Source organism: Hemiscyllium ocellatum, chromosome 21, assembly GCF_020745735.1.
Source record: "Hemiscyllium ocellatum isolate sHemOce1 chromosome 21, sHemOce1.pat.X.cur, whole genome shotgun sequence".
In the NCBI taxonomy this organism is placed as follows: domain Eukaryota; kingdom Metazoa; phylum Chordata; class Chondrichthyes; order Orectolobiformes; family Hemiscylliidae; genus Hemiscyllium; species Hemiscyllium ocellatum.
This window is the reverse complement of record NC_083421.1, coordinates 44408452-44435489: the sequence shown is the minus strand read 5'-3', so window position 1 is coordinate 44435489 and position 27038 is coordinate 44408452. Positions and strand designations below refer to the sequence as shown.

The 27038-nt window shown below is 42.0% G+C and overlaps 1 protein-coding gene across 1 annotated transcript in view; it reads right to left on the bottom strand.

The window, feature by feature from the left end:
• Positions 1-27038, bottom strand: part of LOC132825665 (adhesion G-protein coupled receptor D2-like) — a 145171-nt gene that overhangs the window by 63189 nt on the left and 54944 nt on the right. The window contains exons 8-16 of the mRNA XM_060841040.1: positions 25504-25639; positions 23334-23365; positions 21052-21166; positions 18737-18842; positions 17654-17709; positions 14626-14752; positions 14215-14318; positions 13416-13518; positions 7704-7857 (exon numbers count right to left, since the gene is read on the bottom strand). Coding sequence (XP_060697023.1) covers positions 7704-7857; positions 13416-13518; positions 14215-14318; positions 14626-14752; positions 17654-17709; positions 18737-18842; positions 21052-21166; positions 23334-23365; positions 25504-25639 — 933 coding nt within the window. The remainder of the gene's footprint in view (positions 1-7703; positions 7858-13415; positions 13519-14214; positions 14319-14625; positions 14753-17653; positions 17710-18736; positions 18843-21051; positions 21167-23333; positions 23366-25503; positions 25640-27038) is intronic.

Here is a 27038-nt window from a genome sequence, read left to right as displayed (position 1 = left end):
CGTTAGCTTTGTTTATTTTTCTGAATTGCAAACGCCGCTTTGTACATTTTCCCTTTATTTCAAGCAGTGTCCATTTTTCACTTTCTGTCTATCGTCCAAAAAAAAGTCTTATCTCTTGTAATCATTAGATGTTAGTTTGTGAATTATTTCATGCCTCGGGTAGGAAGCCAGATGATCTTCGTAATAGTTTGAAGGTACTTGTGTGCAGTCCGTTTGGGTCGTTACACAACTCTTTGTGGCTACATCAACCTTCATTCATCTGTATAGCCTTTGCCAGTGGCCTTTTCTGTTAGAAGTCCTGTAAAATTGATTGAAAGCTGGACATTTCCTTGGTGCAAATCAGAGGCCACACCTCCCTGAGGTCACGTTCTAGTAATTGTGTCAATTATCAGGTTTTTCTCCAGCACTTTAGCATGATTGAGGACTGGTGACGTGTTTAACCTGTGGACTAGATTGCTGGCTGATTGTTCAAGCACAATAAGTCTCATCAGCATGATGTTCACCACTGCTGCCTCATGTTAATGATTATGGTCTAATAAACAATCGTTAATCGGGGTAGATTAACTTTGTGGGTTAGTTTATTTGAAACAGTAAAACACAAAAAGTTATGAAGCAGACTTAACAGTAAACTAAATAATATCTGTGTTTACGTACAGTTTGGAAACCCACAGTAGACTAACTGCCAGGCAGCATTGCAGTATTGTGGAACACACTGCACCTTAAGTGTTTAGACACAAACCTTTTAAAAGTCAAGGTACACGTGAGCAAAGGCATTGGAATTCTGTGACCCTGCCTCTCTGAATGTGTTCTAGCACTCAATGTTTGATTTTCATGGTGACTTCGTTCGAGGTGGTGGGGGAGGTTGTCTGCATGGATTGTCAACACCATAAATGAGCTTGCAATTCATCACAAATTAAATATTTAACATAGTTACACCATGTCCATTTGGGACTTTTCTGTGGTGGTTGAATTGTGAGAGCGTTGTATTGCTAATTTCTGCAGCTGAGAGTTACTCTGCTCTTTCCCAAAAAAGCTTCATAAAACGATTATCTAACCATTTTTAGTTGTGTTTGACTGAGCTGCCACAAATTTTTAACGCTGTCATTCATAAACCTCAAAAAAAGAAGCATTACCGTCAAAATCCAATCAAATGTATCAATATAAATAAATATTTGCTGCTTCAATTTTTCTCTTCTTACAAGAATAGTCACTGCCATAAATTTTCCATGATTGTTTTGGGTTGCTCTCAAAAAAAAACAGAAGTAAATACAACTTCCAGGACAATACAATAACAACTTGCACTTAGATAACATATTTAATGCAGTGAAACATCCCACAGCACTCTGCATTGTTCAACAAAATTTGACATTAAATCAAATAAGGAGATATTAGGACGAGCGATCTAAACCTAAAGAGTCACGTAGGTAGATTTTAGAAAAGGCCTGAAAGGAAAATGATAGAGAAAAACTTAGGGAGACAATTCCAAGGCTTAGAAACTTGTTAGCTGAAAGCACAATAATGGATATCTAATATATGATGAGCAAGATAATATAATTGAAAAAAAACATATGGAGCTCCTGGAGGATTGTGGGGCTTGAGATAAGGTGGACCAAACATGAAGGGATGAGAATTTGAAAATTGACACCTTGCTAGTGTAGAAGCCAACATAGCTCAGTGAGCCCAGTTTGTAATGGGGGCCTAACCCATTTTAGAAAACAGGCAGCAGTATTGTGGATGAACTCCAGTTTACAGTGAGTCCAAGATGGAGGGCTAGAGGGCATTGGAATAGTCAACTACCTCAATGAGAGCTGGGAGGCAGTGGCACATGCTTTAGTCATCCAGAGTTCTAGACTAACATTCTGAGTTTGAATCCCACCTTGAGGTGGTGGTAAAATTCCAGTGAAAGGCTGGAATTTAAAGCTAGGCTAATATAATCTAGAAGTAGGCCATTTGGCCCTTCAAGCCTGCTCCACCATCCAATATAAGTGGAGACTATGTTTCAATTGTCAGAAATATCCAGCTGACTCACTATTCTCCTTTAGGGAAGGAATCTGCCATCCTTACCTGGTCTGGCCTATATGTAACACCAGACCTTCATCAATGTGGCTAACTCTTATTACTCTCTGGAATGGTATGACAAGCCACTCAATTCAAGGACAACAGGGGATGGGCAACAGATTGCTGGGCTCACGGTGACAGCCACATCGCTAGAATGAATGTTTTAAAATCAGCAATCAGCTTTGACAAAGGGTCAGTTAGACTCGAAACGTTAGCTCTTTTCTCTCCTCACAGATGCTGCCAGACCTGCTGAGATTTTCCCGCATTTTCTCTTTTGGTTTCAGATTCCAGCATCCGTAGTAATTCGCTTTTACCATACACATGGAATCTGGTATTGTGTTTTCAGATGAGGCTGCCTTTCAACAGGACATCAATAAGAAATAACAGCAGCTCATGTTGATCTGCAGCAATCTTTTTCATAATATCAGACTCAACAAACCCTTCTATTTAAAATTATAATCAACAGATTTCATTTGGGGGTTGAAATAAACACAAACTTAATTGGATTGAAAAGTTCACATCACTCTGCTTTTTAAGAAGTCCAAAAGCAGGGAATTACAGAGCAGTTAGCTTAACATCTGTGCCAGGGAAATTATCAGAGTCCAAGATGAAAGGCTGGAGAGTATTGGAATAGTTAACTACCTAGATGAGAGCTGGGAGGCAGTGGTACATGCTTTAGCAATCCAGAGTCCCAGACTAACATTCTGAGTTTGACTCCCACCTTGAGGAGGTGGTAAAATTCCAATGAAAGGCTGGAATTTAAAGCTAGGCTAATATAATCTAGGAGTAGGCCATTTGGCTCTTCCTGCTCCTCAGATGCTGCCTGACCTGCTGTGCTTTTCCAGCACCATTCCAATCTAAACATTTGGCCCTTTAAGCCTGCTCCACCATCCAATGTAAGTAGAGACTATGTTTCAATTGTCAGAAATAACCATCTGACTCACTATTCTCATCGAGGGAAGGAGTCTATCATCCTTACCCGGTCTGGCCTATATGTAACACCAGTCCTTCATCAGTTTGGCTGACTCTTGTTACTCTTTGAACATCAATGACTGGGAAACTGAACACTTCCAAAAAATTCAGTTAAACAGGGAGAACTAGCACGAAGAGGTGACTGAGGTGGTGTACAGGGGAATATCTATGCATATGTTTATATGGACTTTAAGACGAGATTCAATCACATTCCACACAAGAGACTAAATAAAAACCGAAATAACTGAATGCTGTAAATCACAAACAAAACCAGAAATTGTTGGAAAAGCTCAGTAGGTCTGGCTGCATCCGTGAAGAGAACAGAGTTAATGTTTTGGGTCCGGTGACCCTTCCTCAGAACTGTTGGTACCCAGGAACATGTCAGTTTTTATGCAGAAGGTGGGGAAGAAGGATGGGGTAAGGAGTAAACCATTGGTGGGGATAGAGGCCAAAGAGAGAGAAGAACAGTTCGACAAAGGATTGGATAATAATTTGGCTGGGAGGGTGAACAGCTGTTAATGAGGGCTGTCTGTGGCTAACAATGGGTTGTGTGCAATAGCAGACTGTGTAATAACAAGGCCTAGTGTGTGGGAATGGGTGCTAGGACTTAGCAGAGTTCAAGCCCCAAAGTTATGGAACTCGATATTGAGTCCAGAAGGCTGCAGGGTGCCCAAGGGGAAAATGAGGTCCTGTTCTTCCAGCTTATACTGAGCTTGGCTAGAGCACTGCAGCAAGCCTGAGACAGAGATGTTCGCCAGGGAACAGGATAGGGTGTTGAAGTGGCAGGCAACTGGAAGTGGGCAGGACTTAGGTGTTCTGTGAAGCAGTCACCCAGACTGTGCTTACGTTCTGCCTGCCAGAAGTGTCTCACAAAGCTCTGTTTTAGGGCCTCAATTATTCACATTATTTATTTACGACTTGGATAATTGCATATATCCAAACCTGCTGATGACACAAAGTGGCATCATAGACAGTGTAGATGATAGCATGAAATTACAAAGGGATATTGTTAGACTAAATGAATGGGAATAACTGTGGCAGATGTATGTGCGAGGTTATTCATTTTGGACTGAAAAGGGATAGATCAAGGTACTTTCTACCTGGTATGAAGTTAAATATAGTGGATGTCCAAAGAAATTTTGGTGTTCGGGTGCATAGATCTTAAAAATGACACAAACAGATCTTGAAGATAATCAAGAAAGCTAATGGAATGCTGAATTTATGTCAAGAGGACTGGAGTCTAAAGATGTAGAAGTTATGCTACAGTTATACAAAACCCTTGATTAGTCTGAACTTGGAGTATTGTGAGCAGATCTGGGCACTACACCTTCGGAAGAATTTACTGAACTTGGAGACAGTAAAACACATGTTTACATGAATGATACCTAGACTTCATGAGTTATAAGGCAGAAGTGGGCACTGCAGTTGCTAGAAATTAGTCAAGATTAGAGTGGTGCTGGAAAAGCACAGCAGGTCAGGCAGCATCTGAGGAGCAGGAAAAATCAATATTTCAGGCAAGAGCCCTTCATCAAGCCATTCCTGATGAAGAGCTTTTGCCCAAAACGTCAATTTTTCCTGCTCTTCTGATGCTGCCTGACCTGCTGTGCTTTTCCAGCACCACTCTAATCTTGACTACATGAATTATATGGAGAGATTATACAAATTAGGCCTGTTTTCTCTAGAATTCAGAAGGTGAAGGTGATCTGATTGAAGTCTTCAGAGTATTAACAGAAAAAGCCAAGATAAACTATTTCCGCTGGTTGGGAATTCTAGAACTAGGGGGCATATTCGGACAATTACAGCTAGACCGTTCAGGAGAGATGCAATGAATCATATTCACAATGGGTGGTAGATGACTGAAACTCTCTTTCACAAATGGCAGTGAATGCTGCATCAGTTGTTAATTTTAAATCTGAGAGAGATAATGTTTTGTGAAGCAGTAAGGGATATGGGCCACAGATCGCCATGACTTCACTGAGTGGTGAAAAAGGCTCAGGGACCTGGATGACCTACTCGTGTTCTTATGTTCCAATGTTCCTTATAATTCAGATAGGTCATCCATGTAGAAAAACAATAACAAGCTAACAAGACATATTGAGAAAGAACATTAATGCCCTGATACTCTTAACAACAGCAGTAAAAATGAACAGAGAATGTAATTGTATACCACAGTTAATCCTTGAAGTGCTGTGAATATCTTCAAGCTCTCCCTGCAGCAGGCCACTGTCTCTGTTTCAAGAGGGCCAACATCATCCCTGTGCCTAACAAGGATCATGCAGCATGTCTCAATGACTACCGCCAAGTGGCCCTAACTTTGGCGGTCATGAAGTGCTTTGAAAGGCAGGTCATGGCATCAATCAACTCCAGCCTCCCCACTACTCTTGACCCACTCCAAATTGCCTAAGGGACCACCAGCTTCATGTCAGATGCCATATCACTTGCCCTTCACGCCTCCCTAGAACATCTTGACACTAGGAACAGCTACGTAAGAATCCTACTCATTGACTACAATTCAGCCTTCAACACTATTATCCCCTCGAGACTGATTACTAAACTTAGTGATCTCAGATTAAGCCTCACTCTCTGCAACTGGATCCTCAGTTTCCTGACCCACAGGCCACAATCAGTGTAGATTGGGGACAATATTTCATCTTCACTCACACTCAAGACTGAAGCCCCCCAGGGGTGCGTACTCAGCCCTCTACTGTACTCACTGTATACCCATGACTGTGTCGCCAAATACCAGACTAATGCCATTTACAAGTTCGCTGATGACACTACCATAGTTGTTTGAATCTCAGATGGCAACAAAACAGACTACAGACGGGAGGTGAAAGACCTGGAAAAATGGTGCACTGAGAACAACCTAGCGCTCAATGCCAGCAAAACCAAGGAACTCATTATAGCTTTCGGCAGGATGTTACTCATGGCCCCCTATCACAGAGGTGGAACGAGTGGAGAGTGTCAAGCTCCTGGGAGTGGTCATCCACAATAAGCTTTCTTGGACTCTTCATGTGGACGCACTGGTTATAAAGGCCCAACAATGTCTCTTCTTCCTCAGGCAGCTGAGGAAAAACAGCAGGACGGCGAATATCCTTGCCAACTCTTATAGGTGCACCATCGAGGGCATTCTGTCTGGATGTATCACAACCTGGTACAGCAACTGAATCATTCAAAATTGGAGATGGTTCCAGAGACTGATGAACTCGGCCCAGTCAATCACAAAGGCCAATATCCCTTCTACAGAATCCATCTACCAGGCCCGCTGTCAAGGAAAGACTGCCAGCGTTCTTAAAGATCCATCCCACCCTGGCAATGTTTTTCTACAACCTTTACCATTAGGGAGAAGGTACAGAAGCCTGAACACATGCACCAGCCGGTTTTGCAACAGTTTCTACCCTACTGTTGTTAGAATACTGAATGGACTCACAAATTCTTAACATTTGCCTGTCCCTATGTTTTTGTTTTTGCTGCTGTTTATCTATTATTTACTATCTATGCTGCTTAACTATGTGATCTGCCTGTATTGCTCGCAAGACAAAGCTTTTCACTGAGTCTCGGTACATGTGACAATAAATTAAATTCAATGAATTGAGGTTAGCATATTAAGGCACGATTGTGCTTTCATCATTATTTACAAAACAATGGTCAGTTTGACACATGAAAACCTGCCAAACATTAACTTTATCACATTATTAGTACAAATAGAATGATTTAAAGACTTTGGAGCCATGTTTCAATGAACTGGAAGCCACATTTGAATAATGGCGATCCCACCTCCAGAAAGAAGAGGGTCACATAGGCAATAGTGGAAAGTGGGATGTGGAATATGACACATTTGTTCAAACTGAGGCCAGTTAAAATAAACAAACAACCTGGGCAAAATGGCAAAGAAAAAGAGCTAAACGGAAGATAAAGTAAGTGTTAATGCATTAATATTCTTGACATCTGAGAAGCAGAATTATTGTTGTGTTGTACCCTGTTCCACATCGCTGTGTATATATATTGAAGGCATGAATTTTACAGTGTCTAGACATGACACCTGCTTTAAAAGGCAGGCAAGGAGTGGCATGGTGGCTCAGTGGTTAGCACTGCTGCCTCACAGCACCAGGGACCCGGGAAGCAGAATTATTGTTGTGTTGTACCCTGTTCCACATCGCTGTGTATATATATTGAAGGCATGAATTTTACAGTGTCTAGACATGACACCTGCTTTAAAAGGCAGGCAAGGAGTGGCATGGTGGCTCAGTGGTTAGCACTGCTGCCTCACAGCACCGGGGACCCGGGTTTGATTCCAGCCTCAGACGACTGTCTGTGTGGAGTTTGCACATTCTCCCCTTGTCTGTGTAGGTTTCCTCCCACAGTCCAAAGATTTGTAGGTTAGGTGAAGTGGTCATGCTAAACTGTCCATAGAGTTAGGTGCAATGGGTCTGGGTGGGTTACTCTTTGGAGGGTCGGGTTGGGCTGAAGGGCCTGTTTCCACACTGTAGGGAATCTAATCTAAAAAAAAGGGACTAGCTGAGTTACAATCACAGACAGGACAGCACAGACATCTTTTGTGTTGTAGCTATACATATAATTCGTTTACCCTCATCTACATACTTCCCTGAGTTAAAAACTGTTTTAAAGAAAAGCAAGGTCATTATTAATAACATATTAAACAGTGAATTTACCCCAACCAATCAGATAGTAGTATTTCATTCTTTTCTCTTCATTAATATTGACAGTGACGACCTTACTCCAGAGAAGTATTCCTTCCACCAGCATCCAGGCAAAGGCAGCCATGAACAGCAAATGTAGCAGAGCTGTTACAATAGAACATGCCACCTAGTGGAAGAGAGATGTACTATAAATCAGACTCATTCAGTTGTCCTCATGTTTTACACTGAAAAGAAAATTGCATAAGCAATCAAGGATAGCTCTTGTATGATTATGTTCTTTACAGTTAGATACAGTCTCTACAAAATTCTAGCCCTAACTGAGAAATAATTGTTACCAATGCAATCTAACCCATAATGAGTTATATTTCCTTCTTCATTTAATATAAACAGTCAGCATATTATACCTTATCCAGTAATACATGCAGCATAAAGTATTTTGCAAGTATGTATATAATTGTGTACTATTAAAAAAAATTCCAAAATCCTGAAGTGAAAAACTATTTTTCTCTATTTGCAGCTATGTGAAGCATAAACTTGGGCATCCTTGGCATGAGTATTTCCATTGGCATGGCATTGTGGGCAAAGGAGCACAGAAAATCTGGAGAAACCAGGTTTAAGTCAATGAATTAGGTACAGGGAAGCCTTACCTCATGCAGACGCTCACCCACAACTCCCCCTCCCACTTCACCCCCCAAGGGCATGCAGGTGCTTGGCCTCCTCCATCGCCAGACCATGGCAATGCCTGGAAGAGCGCTTCATCTTCCGCCTAGGAACCCTCCAACCACAAGGGATGAATGCAGATTTCTCCAGCTTCCTTATTTCCCCTCCCCCCACCTTTTCTCAGTCCCAACCCTCGGACTCAGCACCGCCTTCTTGACCTGCAATCTTCTTCCCGACCTCTCCGTCCCCACCCCCTCTCCGGCCTATCACCCTCACCTTAACTTCCTTCCACCTATCGCATTCCCAACACCCCTCCCGCAAGTCCCTCCTCCCCACCTTTTATCTTAGCCTGCTTGGCACACCCTCCTCATTCCTGAAGAAGGGCTTATGCTAGAAACGTCGATTCTCCTGCTCCTTGGATGCTGCCTGACCTGCTGCGCCTTTCCAGCAACATGTTTTTCAGCTCACCCACAATACACAAATATCTGAGACCAAGATTCATGTTAAACTAAGGACCCTATTTATTCGGGTAGGCAGAGGTTCTGACCAACCTCAAACCTTCACCACCGTACCCAACCCCACCGTACCCAACTCCACCATACCCAACCCTGCATTAAAGTTTCCAGTAAATGTTTAGAGCTATAAAATTAAAGTGACAAGTCTATTACAATGAGCAAATCAGAAAGTACTCTTTAGCTTACCAGTGAACTTGACTGTTCAGACATAGATATGTTTTCATTTTTATCTATTAATATCTCCTGCCTCTCAATCTTCCAAACCTCGCTTCATTCATCCACACCTCCTCCAATCCCCAAGAATGTCTCTTCCCCTCCTCCTGCCTTGCCCTCTTTCTACTGCCCAGCGACAGTATAGTCACTTCATCATAGATTCTGCCCCTCGGACTGTCACCAAGGTTAATGTTACCTTCCTCAGCAATGGCCCCTGACTCTGGAGGTGCTGCTGAGGCTCAGCCACTTGCTAATCCGATTGGCCAGTAGCTCTTCAAGGTGGAACTTTCTCCGGAGTGAGGGGCTGAAGTCCTGTCTCCTCATAATTAACACTCCACAGGGAGTTAAATGGTAGTGTGGCTACCAACATTACTGGGGATGCACTGCCTGACATGTTCAGTAGCTGAATGAGAATCACCACCATCTGAACAATCCTGTCCATTATATCAAAAATCTCAGACCTCAAACTCAAATCCTTCCATGATATCCACTGACCCTGCAAACACCTTCAGCCTCACCTGGTTCCATTGGTCTGTCCACATTGGCTAATGCTCGCATATCATTGCTCAGCAAATCCTCAGCCACCTTAGCCCTACTCTAAGCAGAGTCCCCTCATGAAACTCTGCTACCTTTTCAGTTCTTCACTATTCAAAACATTTTTTCAACTAACATTTCTCAGCTCTCCTATCATAATTCAGCATGTTGTGGTTCTGTTCGCCGAGCTGGGAGTTTTTGTTGCAAACGTTTCGTCCCCTTTCTGCAACGTTTGCAACAAAAACTCCCAGCTCGGCAAACAGAACCACAACAACGAGCACCTGAGCTACAAATCTTCTCACAAAATTTGAATAATTCAGCATCCATTCATTTCATCTGTTTTTTTTCCTGCATCTTGTCTGAGATATTTACTACTTTTATGTATCATATGAATTCATGTTCCAATTGTAAGATAAATGCTTATGCATTCCTTTACTAAGTACTTTTTAAAAGTTAGATAGAGTCATAGAGACATAAAGCATAGAAACAGATCCTTCGGTCCAAACAATCCATGCTGGAAATAATCCCAAACTAATCTAGCCACACCTGTCGGTGCTTGGCCATTATCCCTCCAAACATTTCTTATTCTTGTCCAAATGTCTTTTTAACATTATCACTGTACCTGCATCCACTACTTCCTCTGGAAGTTCATTCCATACATGAACCACTCTCTGCATAAAAAGTTACCTGGCATATCTTATTAAAATCTTTCTCCTCTCACCTTATAAATATGCCCCCTTAGTTTTGAAATTCACAGACACTTGTCATTCAATCTATCAATATCCCTCATGATCTTATAAACCTCTATAAGGTCACCCCTCAACTTCCTACGCTTGAGTAAAAAAAAATCCTGGACTATCCAGCATCTCCTTATGACTCAACCCCTCCATTCCCAGCAACATCCTGGTAAATCTTTTCATAACCATGTCCAGCTTAATAATATCCTTCCTACAACCGGGCGTCCAGAACTGGACACAGTACTCCAGAAGAGGCATCACCAACATCTTATACAACCTTAACATGACATCCCAACTCCTGATAACTGTAAATTATGGCACAGTCACTCTTCAAGCTACTCATAGTACCAGTTCTATAGCAAGAACTCTCTGCACCCACACTATCAATACTTTACATTACCTTAAAACATTTTTCTTGCCAATAGCTTCTTCCCTAATCCATTCAATTTACAATTTAAATTCTGTGAACTCTAACCCGCACATTGACTGTCTGCAGCCTATAAATTGATTTTTAGAATTCCAAATATACAATTTATTCTAATTTATCAATGCATTGGCTCAAATGAATTAGAATTAGAATCCCTACTGTGTGGAAACAGGCCCTTCAGCCCAAAAAGTTCACACCGACCTGCAAAGAGTATCCCATCCAGATCCATTCCTCTACATTTACCCTGACTAATGCACCTAACCTATACATCCCTGAACACCATGGGAATTTAGCATGGCCAATTCACGTTACCTGCTCATCTCTGGATTGTGAGAGGAAACCCACACAGATATAGGAAGAATGTACAAACTCCACACAGACAGTTGCCTGAGGCTGGAATTGAATCCAGGTCCCCGGTGCAATGAGGCAGCAGTGCTAACCAGTGAGCCACCGTGCCGCCCCTACTTATTATATTTTCATCTATTATACCTTCATAGAATTCTAAAAAAAACTGCTTGAAGATTAGATGCTTAAACTTATTTATTGAATTTAGTGTCTTGTGCCTTGCAAACACCTGTACACGCAAATAGTTTTTGTTACAATAGATAGCAATACTTTTTCAATTTAATTACAATTTACCAGCCTTATGTTTCAAGAATCAAGGCACAACATTTGTTAAAAGCTTGCATTGACTTTCTGGTCTCCATGCATTACTATGCAAACTAAAGTTTTTCTGAAATTTCCAGGACTTTATCTCTAGTTCAAACCTAATTTCTTATGTATCGAATGCCTAGGTTAATTCCATGTTGGTCTGACAGTTCACAAATCTCCAGCTGGTTTTGATGGCTATTTTCGTTAATTACTTTATGGATGCATTTCCTATTCCAGTGCTTCAGGCTATTAATTGTAAAAAGAAATGCAAAGCTCAGGTATACTTTTGACTCGCTCCTCTTAAAACGTGTGTTTACATTTACAATTTAGAGTCATAGAGATGTACAGCATGGAAACAGACCCTTCGGTCCAACCCGTCCATGCCGACCAGATATCCCAACCCAATCCAGTCCCACCTGCCAGCACCCGGCCTATATCCCTCCAAACCCTTCCTAATCACATACCCATCTAAATGCCTCTTGAATGTTGCAATTGTACCAGCCTCCATTACATCTTCTGGCAGCTCATTCCATACACGTACCACACTCTGCATGTAAATGTTCCCCATTAGGTATCTTTTATATCTTTTCCCTCTCACCCTAAACCCATGCCCTCTAGTTCTGGACTCCCCGACCCCAGGGAAAAGATTTTGCCTATTTATCCTATCCATGCCCCTCATAATTTTGTAAACCTCTATAAGGTCACCCCTCAGCCTCCGACACTCCAGGGAAAACAGCCCCAGCCTGTTCGGCCTCTCCCTGTAGCTCAGATCCTCCAACCCTGGCAACATCCTTGTAAATCTTTTCTGAACCCTTTCAAGTTTCACAACATCTTTCCGATAGGAAGGAGACCAGAATTGCACACAATATTCCAACAGTGGCCTAATCAATGTCCTGTACAGCCGCAACATGACCTCCCAACTCCTGTACTCAATACTTTGACCAATAAAGGAAATCATACCAAACGCCTTCTTCACTATCCTATCTTTCTGTAACTCCACTTTCAAGGAGCTATGAACCTGCACTCCAAGGTCTCTTTTTTCAGCAACACTCCCTAGGACCTTACCATTAAGTGTATAAGTCCTGCTGAGATTTGCTTTCCCAAAATGCAGCACCTCGTATTTATCTGAATTAAACTCCATATGTCACTTCTCAGCCCTTTGGCCCATCTGGTCCAGATCCTGTTGTAATCTGAGGTAACCTTCCTTGCTGTCCACTACACCTCCAATTTTGGTGTCATCTGCAAACTTCCTAACTGTACCTCTTATGTTCACATCCAAATCATTTATGTAAATGACAACAAGTAGAAGGCCCAGCACTGATCCTTGTGGCACTCCACTGGTCATAGGCCTCCAGTCTGAAAAACAACCCTCCACCACCACCCTCTGTCTTCTATCTTTGAGCCAGTTCTGTATCCAAATGGCTAGTTCTCCCTGTATTCCATGAGCTCTAACCTTGCTAATCAGTCTCCCATGGGGAACCTTGGTAAACGCCTTACTGAAGTCCATATAAATTCCATCTACTCTCTGCCCTCATCAATCTTCTTTGTTACTTCTTCAAAAAACTCAATCAAGTTTGTGAGACATGATTTCCCATGCAAAAAGCCGTGTTGACTATCCCGAATCAGTCCTTGCCTTTCCAAATACATGTACATCCTGTCCCTCAGGATTCCCTCCAACAACTTGCCCACCACCGAGGTCAGGCTCACCGGTCTATAGTTCCCTGGCTTGTCTTTACTGCCCTTCTTAAACAGTGGCATCACATTTGCCAACCTCCAGTCTTCCAGCACCTCACCTATGACTATCAATGATACAAATATCTCAGCTGGAGGGTGCTTAAAAAAAAATCATGATTCCGTAATTTTCTTGTCAATCTGTTTGCCAATTGTCACTTTTCACCCTTAACTGCCATTTTATTCTTTCTGGACTTGGATTTTTAAACCAATTATTTCTGTAGTTGACTTGCAGCTTTAAAGCGTGCTCTTTTACCTGGTTTGTCCTTGCTGAGTCACTTGCGACAAGTAGTCCCTCTGCAGCAACGAGGGCACATATGAGATTTTTGTGCACTGTGGTTCGATCTGATTTTGGAACACTGCGAAAGAAACACTAATTTGTAACAGAAAGATATGTAAGTACTTCAAATGGCAACTGCACATGCAGTACAGGATGTGAAACACGTTTTGTGATTGTTTATATAAATACCAAGCTTTCTAACTATGTAAAGAGATGCCAGATTACATTCTCTGTCAAAATCGGTCCATTCACGCTGGTAAACAAACTGAAAATGACAGAATTCTCCTCCCTGCTTGGTCAGACACACATTCTATAGGAACATGCCAGAAGGTGCTAGCCATATAGCACAGAGCTGCAACAATTCAACATTCACTGACTTCATTGGAAGAAGTACAGAGTTTGACATTTCCCAGCGACATTACTCCTCATTGTCACACACACACGCACAGAACTCACCAAAAAACAGACAAACTTTAGCTGGGAATCTGCTTGAACTCCTCTCACCCTGCTATCATGAGTTTGCCCAAAGCGTAGTGAAAGCTCCATTCATGGAGTGATTCTGAAGCATTTCTTTGGGATTCTATTCACGGATTTGTTAACCACTGATTTCTAATGGATGCTGGTTGGTGAATGCACAAGCAGAAAACCTGATCTCATTCTGCTTTGGTTGGTACATTTACAAGTATCAAATGTGGATGAAAAATAGAGCATAAACGTAAATTGATGATACGTAGCATACAGAAATTACCAGAGAATATGACAAGGCGATACTAACCCCACCACTGAGAACAGAACCAGCGTGACCACCAATGCACAGAGAGATATAGTACAGCCAATCAGTGTTAAATTCATAAGGACAGTTTCTTCATAAGAGCTCCTCTAGAAATAAATAAGGTGTATAATACTTAATCAGTCAAAAATATCGTAACATCATTGTCACTTCGTGTTGAGGAGCAAAATAACTCCAACATTAGGTTAGATGGACTTTCCTTACAATAAGGCTACAAACTGGGTTCATCTAACACACAGGAACACCTGGTTCATTGGTTCGGAAAAGATGAATAAAATGATCATAATTGTCAAATACAGTAGCTAAGCTAAGATTTTATTCCTACAAATGCATACAGTTATAAAATAGAAACCTTTTCTATTAATTAGAAACTACTTAAATACGTTGCAATTTTACCTTCACTTCGTAAAGTTGGAAAAGCAAAGCAAAATTTGTCGTGTGATTGCAAAAACACGCTGTTGATTCAAGGCCGGATTCAATGACTCTGCAGCCAGCTGTAGACCAGCTTCCACCTTTCTCTGGCCTGGTTTGTGTATAATTCAATACATTAGTGCTTTAGATTCAAATTTCACTTTTAAAACAAAATTAACAAATTACGATATAACTTTCTTTTACAATATGCTTTTGATAAAGTGACGATAAAAATAATCAACCTTAGATGTTTGAATTCTTCATTCTGAAATAGTTTACAAAATGATAATTGAGGTGTTAGTCCATTCTTTACATTTTATTCTTGTTCATTCAATGGGATGTGAGCATCACTGACAAAACCAGCATTTGATGTCCATACCTAACTTGCTCTTTGGGAAGTATTAGTGAGCTCCCTTGCTGAACACCTACAGGGCAGTGAGGAAGACAGTTCCAGGAATTTGACCCAGCAGCAGTGAAGCAAAGGCAATAGAGTTCCAAGTCATGATGTATTGTGACCTTTGGAGAGAAACTTGCAGATGGTAGTGTTCCCATGCATCTGCTTCCTTTATCCTTCTGGGTAAGAGAGATTTTTCTGACAGACCGATATACACATGTTGAATTAAGCAGCAAAAGACTATCAAACAGTTACAAGATTTTGTTAGGCAAAAGTGCGAACTGCAGATGCTGGAAACCAGAATCTAGATTAGAGTGGTGCTGGAAAAGCATAGCAGGTCAGGCAGTAGGTCAGGAATGATGAACGGCTTTTGCTCGAAACACTGATTTTCTTGCTCCTCGGATGCTGCCTGACCTGCTGTGCTTTTCCAGCACCACTCTAATCTAGACAAGGGTTTTGTTATAAATTTATAGCTCAGCACAAAAAAACAGTTTCCACCTTACTCTTCCCTATCTCTGTCAGATGCCGACTTTCCACTGGGGAGGGACCTGGCTCTTAATTATTTTTTCTTCTGTACTTAGAAGTGGTCTTCTCACAGCTGAACATTTTTTCCTTCAAATCACCCGTGGTGCACCCAGTTTTGTTTTATATTTAGAAGTGCTATTCCACACAAGGAAACAGATTTTATCATCACCAAATCACCTGTGACATGGAGCCAGCTCTTTATTCTGTAAAGCAATCTGCTCAGTCAAGTTATTACATGGCTATGGAGCAGGTTGGACTTGAACCTGGGCCTTCTGGTTCAGAGGCAGGGACACTGGACCCAGCTCTTTTTGTTTTACCCAGAAGAGCTCTTATATAACTCAAAGTTTCTTTATCCCATCACCATATTATAAGTGCAAAGACCATCAAGCGACACCTACTCTCAGTCAACTCTGAAACAGTTCTGACAATAGCTTGAGCCCTCTTGTGGGTATTTGGTTCAGAGGGACTAGGGTGTGTGCCAAAACTTTGGAGGCACCTTATCACCAAGATGAGGCAGAAACTGGGCTTTTGGGAGCATCGCTCCCTCTCCATTGCTGTTAATACTTGGCCATCAGGTGTGAGGTGCTCTCGGTGTTGCCGAGTTGTGGCCAAAGCCTGGCCTATCCTCCAAATGTGCACCATTACTGTCTTCCACTTCAGTTGAAGCTCAAACATGGACCATGTCTGCAGGAATATAATATACAAAGCTCTCGACAAGAGAGTAGGGGGAAAAGAACATGACCAAAACCACCCCTGATGGTCACTTTTGTGTGTGGCTGCCTCACACTGCGTGTAGACTATCAGTACACAAATCACCAAGTGTACACCGAGGTTCTATCTGTCTCCAGTTTGGCTTCAGTCTTGTGGAATGTGCCAAGTAATTGGACAGTTCTTTGTCATTTTTTCCACGAGGGGCAGTAAATAAAGGAAAACACCTTTGACTTCAAGTCCATCAGCAGTGGTCAGCCCACAGCATCCTTAAGACCCAGTGGAAAAAGAGGAAGGTCAATCCTGTCAGGTGGCCCCCTGAACAGACTGTCAAAATCAGTTGGCACAATACCTCATCGCCAGAACTTTCCAACAATTAACAAGACAGAGCTTGGCTGGTGGTAAGAAAGGCACTGCCCTTCAGATACTTCATGCACGCCCAGTCTCTGTGCGCCACCACACACTGACCTTGAAGTAGCTCTGCTAGTGAAGAAATTGTCATTCATCGCCTTCATAATTAATGCACTCTTGCAAAGAAGAGCTGGAGAGAAATGAAGTGGGTTTTGTTGAGGTTCATCTTGAGCAGGTCTGTGACACAGGAATGTTCCTCAGGATGCACACCAAGACAAATGTCAGCTGTGTCTGAAGGACCATCAACTTGGTCAAGGACACTCTTTGGTCTCATCAAAACCTGTTGGTGTTGGTCTTCCATCGTAAAGACTTAACCTCAATCAAGTGCTGCAGACTGGGACATTCCAAGGTCCAGGACCACATGTCGAGGGACATGCTAAAGCTCGGAGCAGCTGCTGCCTGAGGAGCAGTGCCAAAGTACAACGGGAAATAGTTCCATGATGAGACTCGCCTCATAGCCTGAAAATATATGTAAACAGTGTCCTGCATGAGTAGGAAATACCTTTGGTTGTAGTTTCAGGGAATGTCAAATGTTTGTTTTTGTATATATGCAAAGACTGTAGAGAACTATATTGGTACCTTGTACAATGTACATAAAGATACTTTTTAATGAAAGAAGTATATCTTTGTAATAAAAAAACTATTCTGAGCAGAGCCAAACAGCTGCGTGAATTATTCAACTCCAACATTACAGGGGTTCAAAACTAGAATTAGATCCCATGTATATAGGCTTAAACAGCTAATACCAGTTTTAGATCAACACCAAAACTGTCTACAGTGCCACCGTTAGCAAAATGCTAGTTCCTGGGCAGTGGGCTCAAATTATGTGTGGTCATAATATTTAAATGTTGGTCCTTCTCACCCCTATTTTCTGCCTAATTTGCAATAACAACTGGTGGCTGTAATGTACACCCTGCTTCAACCCTATTGTCATAATGGTTGCTAAAACATTGATATTTCCTGTGGAACACTCACCTCAAACTAAAATTCCAGAAGACACAGACTGAATCAACAGCAAGAGAAGAAAATGCCTGAAGAGGAAAAAGCAACTGCATTAAATATTGGAAATTTTAACATTTGTAGTTCTGAAGTATTGATGGGGATTAAGTTTGCAATTACTTTCAACTTTATATTGTTACTCTTGCTGTAAGTGCATTTTTTGTTTTCTCTATTTGCAATAGTAATTAAATACAGCCTAAACCTATAATTGCACCTCAAATATTCTGCTAAACATTTCATTGCTCCATGTTCCATTCTCTCCCTGCTCCTGTTCATCCGTGTAACCTCACGAAAAAACACAACAATGTCATGATGTCAACCCTGACATACCCCTTCAGAACTTTTCAAGTTTCAATGAGGTCACCTCTCAGGTTTCTGAACTCCAGGTGACTTTGCCTCTGATCACAGGAGCAACCTTCTCAACCCAGAAACCAATCTGGTGAACCTTCGCACTATCTCTTCACATTTAAATTAGATTCCCTACAGTGTGGAAACAGACCCTACAGCCCAACAAGTCCACACCAACCCTCTGAAGAGAGACGCACTCAGACCCATCCCCCTCTGACTAATGCACCTAACATGATGGGCAATTTATCATGACCAATCCACCTGACCTGCACATCTTAGGATTGTGGAAGGAAACCCACGCAGACATGCAGAGAATGTGCAAACTCCACACAGACAGTCGCCTGAGGCTGGAATCGAACCTGGGTCCCTGGCGCTGTGAGGCTGCAGTACCAACCACAGAGCCACTGTGCCGTCCTCAATCAAATTTTCTTAGTATTTTTTTAAACATTTACATGAACTATTGGAACTGGCAAGTTGGAAAAGCAAGGGAAAGCCCTCTTTTAACATCTTACAGCAATTTCTCAACACCATATAGGATCTCAGAGTATGAACTAAAATCCAGCCTGTGGTTTCGATCCCAAATGTTCGAAGTCAGAAGCAACAGCAATGCCAGCTGAGCTGAGCTGACAATGCGGATGCAGGTTACCAACTAAAAACATATATTAATCCAAGTCATTGTTTTCAAGACAGAAATAGAGCCCAAGCTCCTACCTTTATTCGGTGTCGTAGCCTGTACTTTGTAGCTATGCTGATGGGCTGACCCCCTTGAAACACAGTTGATGAAATAACTGCTGATGCAACTTGCATCCCTGCACCTCTGTCGACAGCATGGAAAACATAAAGATGGATTCTCAGCATTTGAGTTTTGAAGGTTAAAGTTTCTCAAATCTTCACCCAAAAACCTTATCGTATTTTTCAAAACTCGATACACTGCAAAAGCATTAAGAAACTGATTTTAAAAATCAGTTGCAGACTTAACTGCAAATAGATGAAGTGGTATAAGAAAAATAACTTGTCTTAGATTTTGCATGCATTTTACACCCTGTCTAACTAACAATTTGCATCCTGGCTAATTCCCGCACAGGCTGAGAGTACCATGAAATGTCCTGCCTTTTCAATCTTTCCCTTCTTTCCCTTGCTTGAGGTGTGGTGACTGGTTAAATTAACAAAACTGGTAACATGTTGGAATCTCAAAAGTAAGGTTTCCATTTGCCTGTCACACAATGTTCTCTTTCTGCCTGTGGGCACAGCTCATTTACCCAAACCTGGCATAACTGACTGATCTCCAAACTACTTCGAGAAAACTCTGTGGTAACCCTGTCTTAGGCTGCAAAGGATTGTGCTTCTCCTACAGTTTCCTTTCTGCTCGCTGCCCCTTCATAGATTATGCATTTTCTTAAGAGTCTTTGAGGGCACCGGATACCTGGAATTGCATTCTTGGAGACTGCACTGTTTAATTGGCTACTATATTCTGAATCGAAAAGTGTGGTGCTGGACAAACACAGCACGTCAGATTTTGGGCATAAGCCCTTCTTCAGGAATGTTGGGGCTGAGTGATAAATGGGGGAATGGAGTAGGGCTGGGAGGAAGGTAGCTGGGAAAGCGATAGATGGATGCAGGTGGGGGGCTAATAGTGAGGGTGGAGTGGATAGGTGGGAAGGAAGATGGACAGGTAGAACAGGTCTAGAGGGTGGTGCCGAGTTGGAGGGGTGAATCTGTGATGAGGTGGGAGGAGGGGAAATTTAGAAACCGGTGAAGTTGATGTTGATGCCATGTGGCTGTAGGGTCGTGAGACAAAATTCACTGTATTCCTAGTTCTTAATATCGAGCAATATTCTCTCACTCTTGATAATTCTGAAAAACCTTTGTTTATATTGATATATTGAACACAGCTCTCCACTACAAAATATCTCCCAATTTTCCATTACAACCATTTTCTCTCTCTACCCTGTTGTCCGGGTTCCTTTACAACTTACATCATTAGCATATTCACATATAGTTCTACAATAAAACCCCAACAAAATTACTACACTGAGCTACCATTGTATGAAAAAAGCTCAGATCCCAGGGAGAGTTAAGTGGTACCTCAGCAAATAATTCAGACGAAATTGTCTACCTGGCCCATAGCTTCACATTTGAATCTCTCCAATAGCAACTCTGCAAAAGTTCAAAATCATATCTTGTCTGATTGACTAATGTAAACTATCATTTCCTATCCTTATTGAACTATTTTTTAATATGGTTGACCAGTACAGACCGTTATAAGCTCACATGACAGGTGACATTGCAATGGTTTGTGCCTCCCCCAGCATCCTTAGCAGCTGCGTAATTAATGGTTCACCTGGCCAGTGCTGGCTTTTTTTACATCATTACTGCTAACTTCAGCATAATTAAGATGCCCGTGTTCAATTTGCAAGTGACAATGATATGGCATAAATTGACTTTGACCAGCATCTGAACCCTAAGCACTTTCACACTTTATGCATTGCAAATGGATGATGGAACATTTGCAAATTAATGCTTACATATGCTTGTTTCATGTATATGCCCTTCCCATGTCCTAATGTGCAGTAGATGTGGACCCTGCACATTGAGCTGTCAAACTGACACTGACCTGCCCACCCATGGCTTTATCCAGCCATTTTCCAGTTGCATTTTGCATCTAAAGAATGGCAAGAGATGGCTAGGAACAGAGCCTGTGGTAATCACACTCAGCATTGGGCTTTGCCTGATCTCAGAAACCTCCGATAACAGCCTCCAAACCCTCTTTAAATTCACACTTAGCGACAGCTCATTTCCATTCATCGTCCCGATGTGAGGAACCATTCCTGAAGAAGGGCTTATGCCCGAAACGTCGATTCTCCTGCTCCTCGGATGCTGCCTGGCCTGCTGCGCTTTTCCAGCATCACACTTTTCAACTCTTCATCTCCAACTATCCCACCTGCCCCAAAACTCGAATTATGCCTTACTGATTCCCATCAGATTGACCAGCTGTCCACAGATCCTTCAAGTAAAGTCTCACTCACTTAAATCCTTCATCAGAAACTGCTTCCATTACATTGTTGGTGTCCAATGTGCCATTTCCAAGCAAATGGTGAAGGGTGCCATACCAGGTGTTCACAAACGTAGCTCTTGTTAAACCTATAAGAGAGAACAATAAGTTTTAATTAAAATCCAATTTTCTTTGTGTGTGATTAGATTCCCTACAGTGTGGAAACAGGCCCTTCGGCCCAACAAGTCCACACTGACCCTCCGAAGAGTATCCCACCCAGAACCTAATTTGTATTTTACGAAGTTTTTTTTAAACTGTTCTGTCATATTATTTTCTGCTGTGCTGTCAATGTTTGATGGCTGTTCACAGGGAGTTGGAACCAGCTAATTGTTTGTAAAAGCCAGAGACTTGTCAGTTGGCAGAGGGCAGCGTCTTCCTTTAGTTGAGTAAAATCTCACCGGGAAGAATCTTCTTTTTTGAGATGCAGTGTGGAGGTAAGTATAAATGTAGCAGGGACTTCCACTTGGAAGCAGTTCAGATTTTCCCACACAGTTGCTTTCTTCTCAGTTCATTCCATATTCCCACAAAGGTTAAAGGGCAAGGTTTTACAGCGGCAAGCACTGAAACCCATCAGGAACTACAGGGTTTCAACATCCAGACACCAGATCTAAACGGGCAGAACTTCACTATCTACAACCCAGAAGCATTTCTCAATTTCAGCTCATCAGCCCCTATTCATCTACCCACACTTGGAGACATCAGAGATTGGGATCCACCTTGCACTCAAATTCCTGGATGTCCTAGTTGAGAAATTGGTCAAAGGGTCCTACTATTGTTAACAATCTAGCAACATCGCCCAGTCCACCAGTGTCAGATCACCTTGGAAGGGTAAAGCACTGCAAAGGTTTGAGGAACAAGTGAAGCTAGCTAGTTTCACATGACCACTATCCCACAGCAATGAGCGATGTTCATTGCTATATGGATTTTGCCATCAAACCATAAAAGATGTTCTGCCTATTATATAAATGTGTAATGTGGAAAATGAATTTCAATGTTAATGTGATGTCAGGGATGTAAGGTGCATAACCCAAAGACTAGCAGATTGTGTCAAACAGCAGACCCCTGTTCACAACAGGCAAGGTACTGACTACAATCAACTAGCCTGTGTTTGTAAAACTCACAGTATAGTGCCTGACAGGGATAGGGAATTAGGCTAACAACCAGTTTAGGATTAGCATTCAGGCTTCTCATGTGACACATTTGCCTGTACTGGAAACCACATAGAGAAGACAGATAGACTGGTGGGTTAGAAAGAAGATGGAAAATAAAATAGGGAGATTTAACTGCAGCTTTACAGGGCCTTGGTGAGACTAAATCTGGAATACTTTTTTAAGAGTTTGGACTTTTCCTTTATAAACCCATATTATAAAAGCTCAAATTACTTGATCAAATCCAAGGATAAAGGGCTTACTTTATTAATAATTGAATGCGTTGGTGTGATGTTCGTAACCAAGTCAACGTTAGAATATGAGTTTCCTGATTGGACCAGATTAACAGCTCCAATCAGGGAGCCGTGGCTGACAGGTCAGAACAGGAGTGTCAGACAATCTGTTCACTCTGAGAACTGGCTCTGAGGGAGTTGGATGAGTATCAAGGAGTTTCCATGTGTGAATAAAGGGGGACTTGGTGACCGGATACCAACCTCTGTGGAGTTATTTCAGTGGCAATGAGAGTGGGATTAATGATGTAACCATTCAAAAGCGCCTTCTAGCTGAAGCCCAGCTGGGCTTCAAACAGGCTTTGTCATTGGAAAATGTGGCAAGTGGAGCATATGAGTTGTAGGCTATTCTGATGGAAGTGGACAGGCTTGCCAGTTTGACTGAGCTTGGGGGACAACATTTAAGTGAAGGCAATTGCATAGCCGCACTCAGGATACAGCCTGAACAAGGGAACTCTAGGTCAGCCCACAGTAAAACCCCAAAACAAAGCTCTGCCTCAGCCAAATGGTTAAAACCTTCTTCAGGATCTGGGCCAGCAAGCACTTGTAGTTGCTGCTGGCACACGGACTCAAGACAGCAAAAGAATTCCAATTGACCTAAATTGAGTCAGAGAACCCGTAGGCCGGTACCCAGGATGGTGTATGCCCTGGAAAGTTCATCTACATTTGGTTTAAAACAATTAAATTGCTTATCAACATGCAAATTAGAATCAACCAAAATAAACGTCTGAATAAATAGTCACCCGGATTTTACAGAGGTGCGGCCGTTTCAGTGATCACAGAATCAGTCTTGAACAAAATTCATGCTGGACTCCAACCCTTTGTGCGAGATCTTGGCAAGGCCGAGAACCTATACCAGGGAACCTTTACGAATTATGAGTACAACTTCCATTCAGGTATCATACAAGAAGCAGCTGGTTCAGTTCCCACTGATTGTAGCAAAAGGCTCGGGCCCAAGTTTGATGGGGTGGAATTAGTTGAGAAAAATTCACCTAGGTTGGCTCAACATTTTTCGATTAGAAAATGGCCGCCTGAGTGAAGTCCTAATTAAAGACCTGGAGATTTTTCAGGAAGGTCTGGGGACTATCAAAGGATCCAAGTTGACCAGGAAGCAATTGCCCAATACTACAATGCCCACCCAGGCAAAAGTACAGGCAGAAATCAGGAAGTGAAGGAATCATCAAACCAGTCCAGTTTGCAGAATGGGCAGCACTGGTTGTACTGATTGTGAAGCCCAATGGGTCAGTTCGCCTTTGTGGGGATTTTAAACAAATGGTAAACCACTTATCCAATCTGTTGCATAAGGATTTAGATGCAAAGCTGGTGGGGCAGGAGTGGGGGGGGGTGATGTTGCTGTCATTCACAAAGCTGGACATGAGCCTTCTGTATTTGTAATAATGGTTAGATGAGGATTCTCAGACATTATCCACATCATTGGAGGTGGCACAGAAGGTCAAGAAAGCCAATGAAGACCCATATGATCAAGACCTTGAGCTTTATAGATATTTTCTAACCAATCTTTTACAGATGTTCTGATACATCTATGGAGCAGATGAGACTTGAATCTGGGCATCCTAATCCAGAGGTAGGGACACTACCACAGCCCCTTTATAAACAGAGACATAGAGAACAAGCAACCAACAGGAAGTCAACAGTGCCCACTCTCATTAAAGTTTAAATCACATGGCAACTTCAAGTGGCTGCACATGCATAGCTAAATATGGAAATCAGAAAGTTTCAGTTTAAGATGCTCCATGTCTCCAAAGGCTGTGTGGCACTGGTATTACAATGGGAGACACATCATTATAACAAGGGACCCAGTGAAAAGTTGCTGTACCTGCCAGACACAGTCACAAAACTTACCAGAAACAATAGGGTCTGCTCATTCTACCATAAGTGAAATGTTAACTAGGTGGCAAGACCTAAATATGGCCGACCTTTCTAGCACTGAAAAATTATTTCAACAAACATGGATCACCATTCCTTCAGATAGGATTAATTTTATTAGCTTACATTTATTTTTAAATTTTTTTTCTTTCTTTTAGATTCTTATCTCTCTTCTCTATTAATCTAATAATTACATCCGTTACTTTTTCATTTCTGTATTTGACCTGACATTGTGTTCAATATTCTAATGGACAATTCCTAGTTCACATTCTCGGTTATTCATTAATGACTTTTCTCTCTGATGAATAAAGAGACATATTGGCGATTACTCTGTTACATAGGTTCCATGGCCCCTGCCAAAAGTGCCATGCTTTTGTTTCTTTAATGGACGAAGAGTTCCAGTGAAAAATCACAGAAATATTGTGGCCAAATATAGGTACAACTACAAAATAAAGGCCTAGTCTTATTACTTGCCGCTGTGGCAAAATCTGGTCCATAAATTCAATACCAAGTGGCAGCACAGTGGCTCACAGCGCCAGGGACCCGGGTTCGATTTCAGCCTCAGGTGGCTGTCTATGTGGAGTTTGCACATTCTCCCTGTGTCTGTGTGGGTTTCCTCCCACAATCCAAAGATGTGCAAGTCAGGTGAATTAGTCATGCTAAATTACCCATAGTGTTAGGCGCATCAGTCAGAGGTAAGTATAGAGTAGGGGAATGGGTCTGGGTGGGTTACTCTTCAGAGGATTGGAGTTGACTTGTTGGGCTAATCTATCCAGTGTCATGGTGAGTTCTTAAACCTATTTTGCAAGATTTCATTTAAACTTCTGACAATATCAAGATTTGGCCTAAATGTTTAACAAACAAGAATTTGAACTAATCATCCAACAATCATCTAACTAAACAGTTGTTCTGTTCCAAATCTAAAGTCATTAAACATTTGTTTTCTGTTGGATTTCGTTATGTATTGAAGTTTTCATGATAGCTGGCAAACTGGCTCAAGTGACATATGAAAATGTCAGAAAATTGATGTCAGTACATTTTTGCATTAAATGTTATTCACATTTTTACATATAAACAAGACAGCACACCTATAAGCAATACTTTCCTCTTTGTTGGAGTCGATCAATTGCTTCTTTAGGAAGTCCTATTTGATCAGTTGACTTGTTGTTCATGTCACTCATGTAGACATCAATGTCATTTGTAAAATTGGTGAGTATCTTTTGCCTGATTTCAAGTTCTGAAAAGTACAGTGAAACAATAAATAGAACGAATTGGCTCAATAAAAACATTTGTGAAAGTGTTGAACCAAACACTGAATTTTGTCATAACATTTCCCAACCAGCTACAAACATGCTGAGAAAGTGACCGTTGTCAGGCTAGTGTATGTTTTGCAGACAACGGTGACCCCTCATAGCACATTTCCAATTCACTTACATGACATTTTTACATGTGAAAGCTTCAGCTCAGGCTGCACCAGCAACTCTCACTGAGAAGCTGGTAAAAGGACACTGAGTGCTCAGGGACATGCAGTCAGCTCATGGACTTGACCAAGTTGCATTTCTGAGCTTGCTCTCAGTGTTCAGTCATTCGGAGATTACACAAATGCCAACAGCATCCCTGCCTGTTTTGCCTTTTTGAATTTTGTCCTATCAAACAAATTTACCGTGCTCATATTCCTCTTGTTCCTACCATACCGTTTAGTGCAGACACAAAACCATGAAGCATGTTAAAATTGTCATCATGCCTCTGTTCATTCAAGAGGGATAGCTTTCACCTAGGAAGTCCCAGTACAGTAAGTCAAAGGTTGCCTTTGATACCAGTCCAGGCCATATTTAAGACAGACAGAGTTAGGATCCTCTCATCATAAAGGCAGTCCATCATCTGTCTTGACTCTTTCTGATCTTTCATGGGCTGCTTTCCTCCTGGAAGGAGAGTCAGGCAGGCATTACAGGAGATGGAAATTGATGACACACCAATATTGTTGGAGCAATTGGGGAGATGTTCTGAGTGAGTAAATAGGCAGTAGGCAAGGTTAGTGATGTTAGGGCTTGGGATAAATCACAGTGAGTGAGGGAAGGTGTTGCAGGCATTAGTGGAAGTGACAGAGCATGGTGGGAGGTGTATACAGTGGCAGAGAGATCCTGAGTGTGAAATATAACAGAGAAGATGGTGGCACTCATACTGTAGGAGTGGAGAAGGACATTGACCTTCTTCCTACAGCGCTGGGCATTCTTCCTGACGGGTGAAACTGCTACAACCTACTCAGGAACCTCAAACAAGGGTGGCACGGTCTGGTGACGTGACCTCCACTGCTGGTTGTGGGCAAGAAGGAAGACCCACACTGGCACTATCCCATCCAGCAGCAACTCCAGGATCTTGCCCATTATGCAGGGCAATGACTTTCCCTTTCAGCCATGCTGGGGTAAATGTCTGCAACTGAGCAGGGTGACAAGTTTCGTCCGGGTGTACAATAGGCTTTTAAAGGTGACGCAGGCACAAGGGATTCCTTTCAATTCTGGGATATTCTCTGAGTGGCGAGTTGCTCCAGGAGGTGTGGTAAGATGGAGTGAAACCTCAGACACTATAGTGGTATGGTTGGTAATTAATGAGGCGTGTTGGTAAGATAAGGCGAGTGA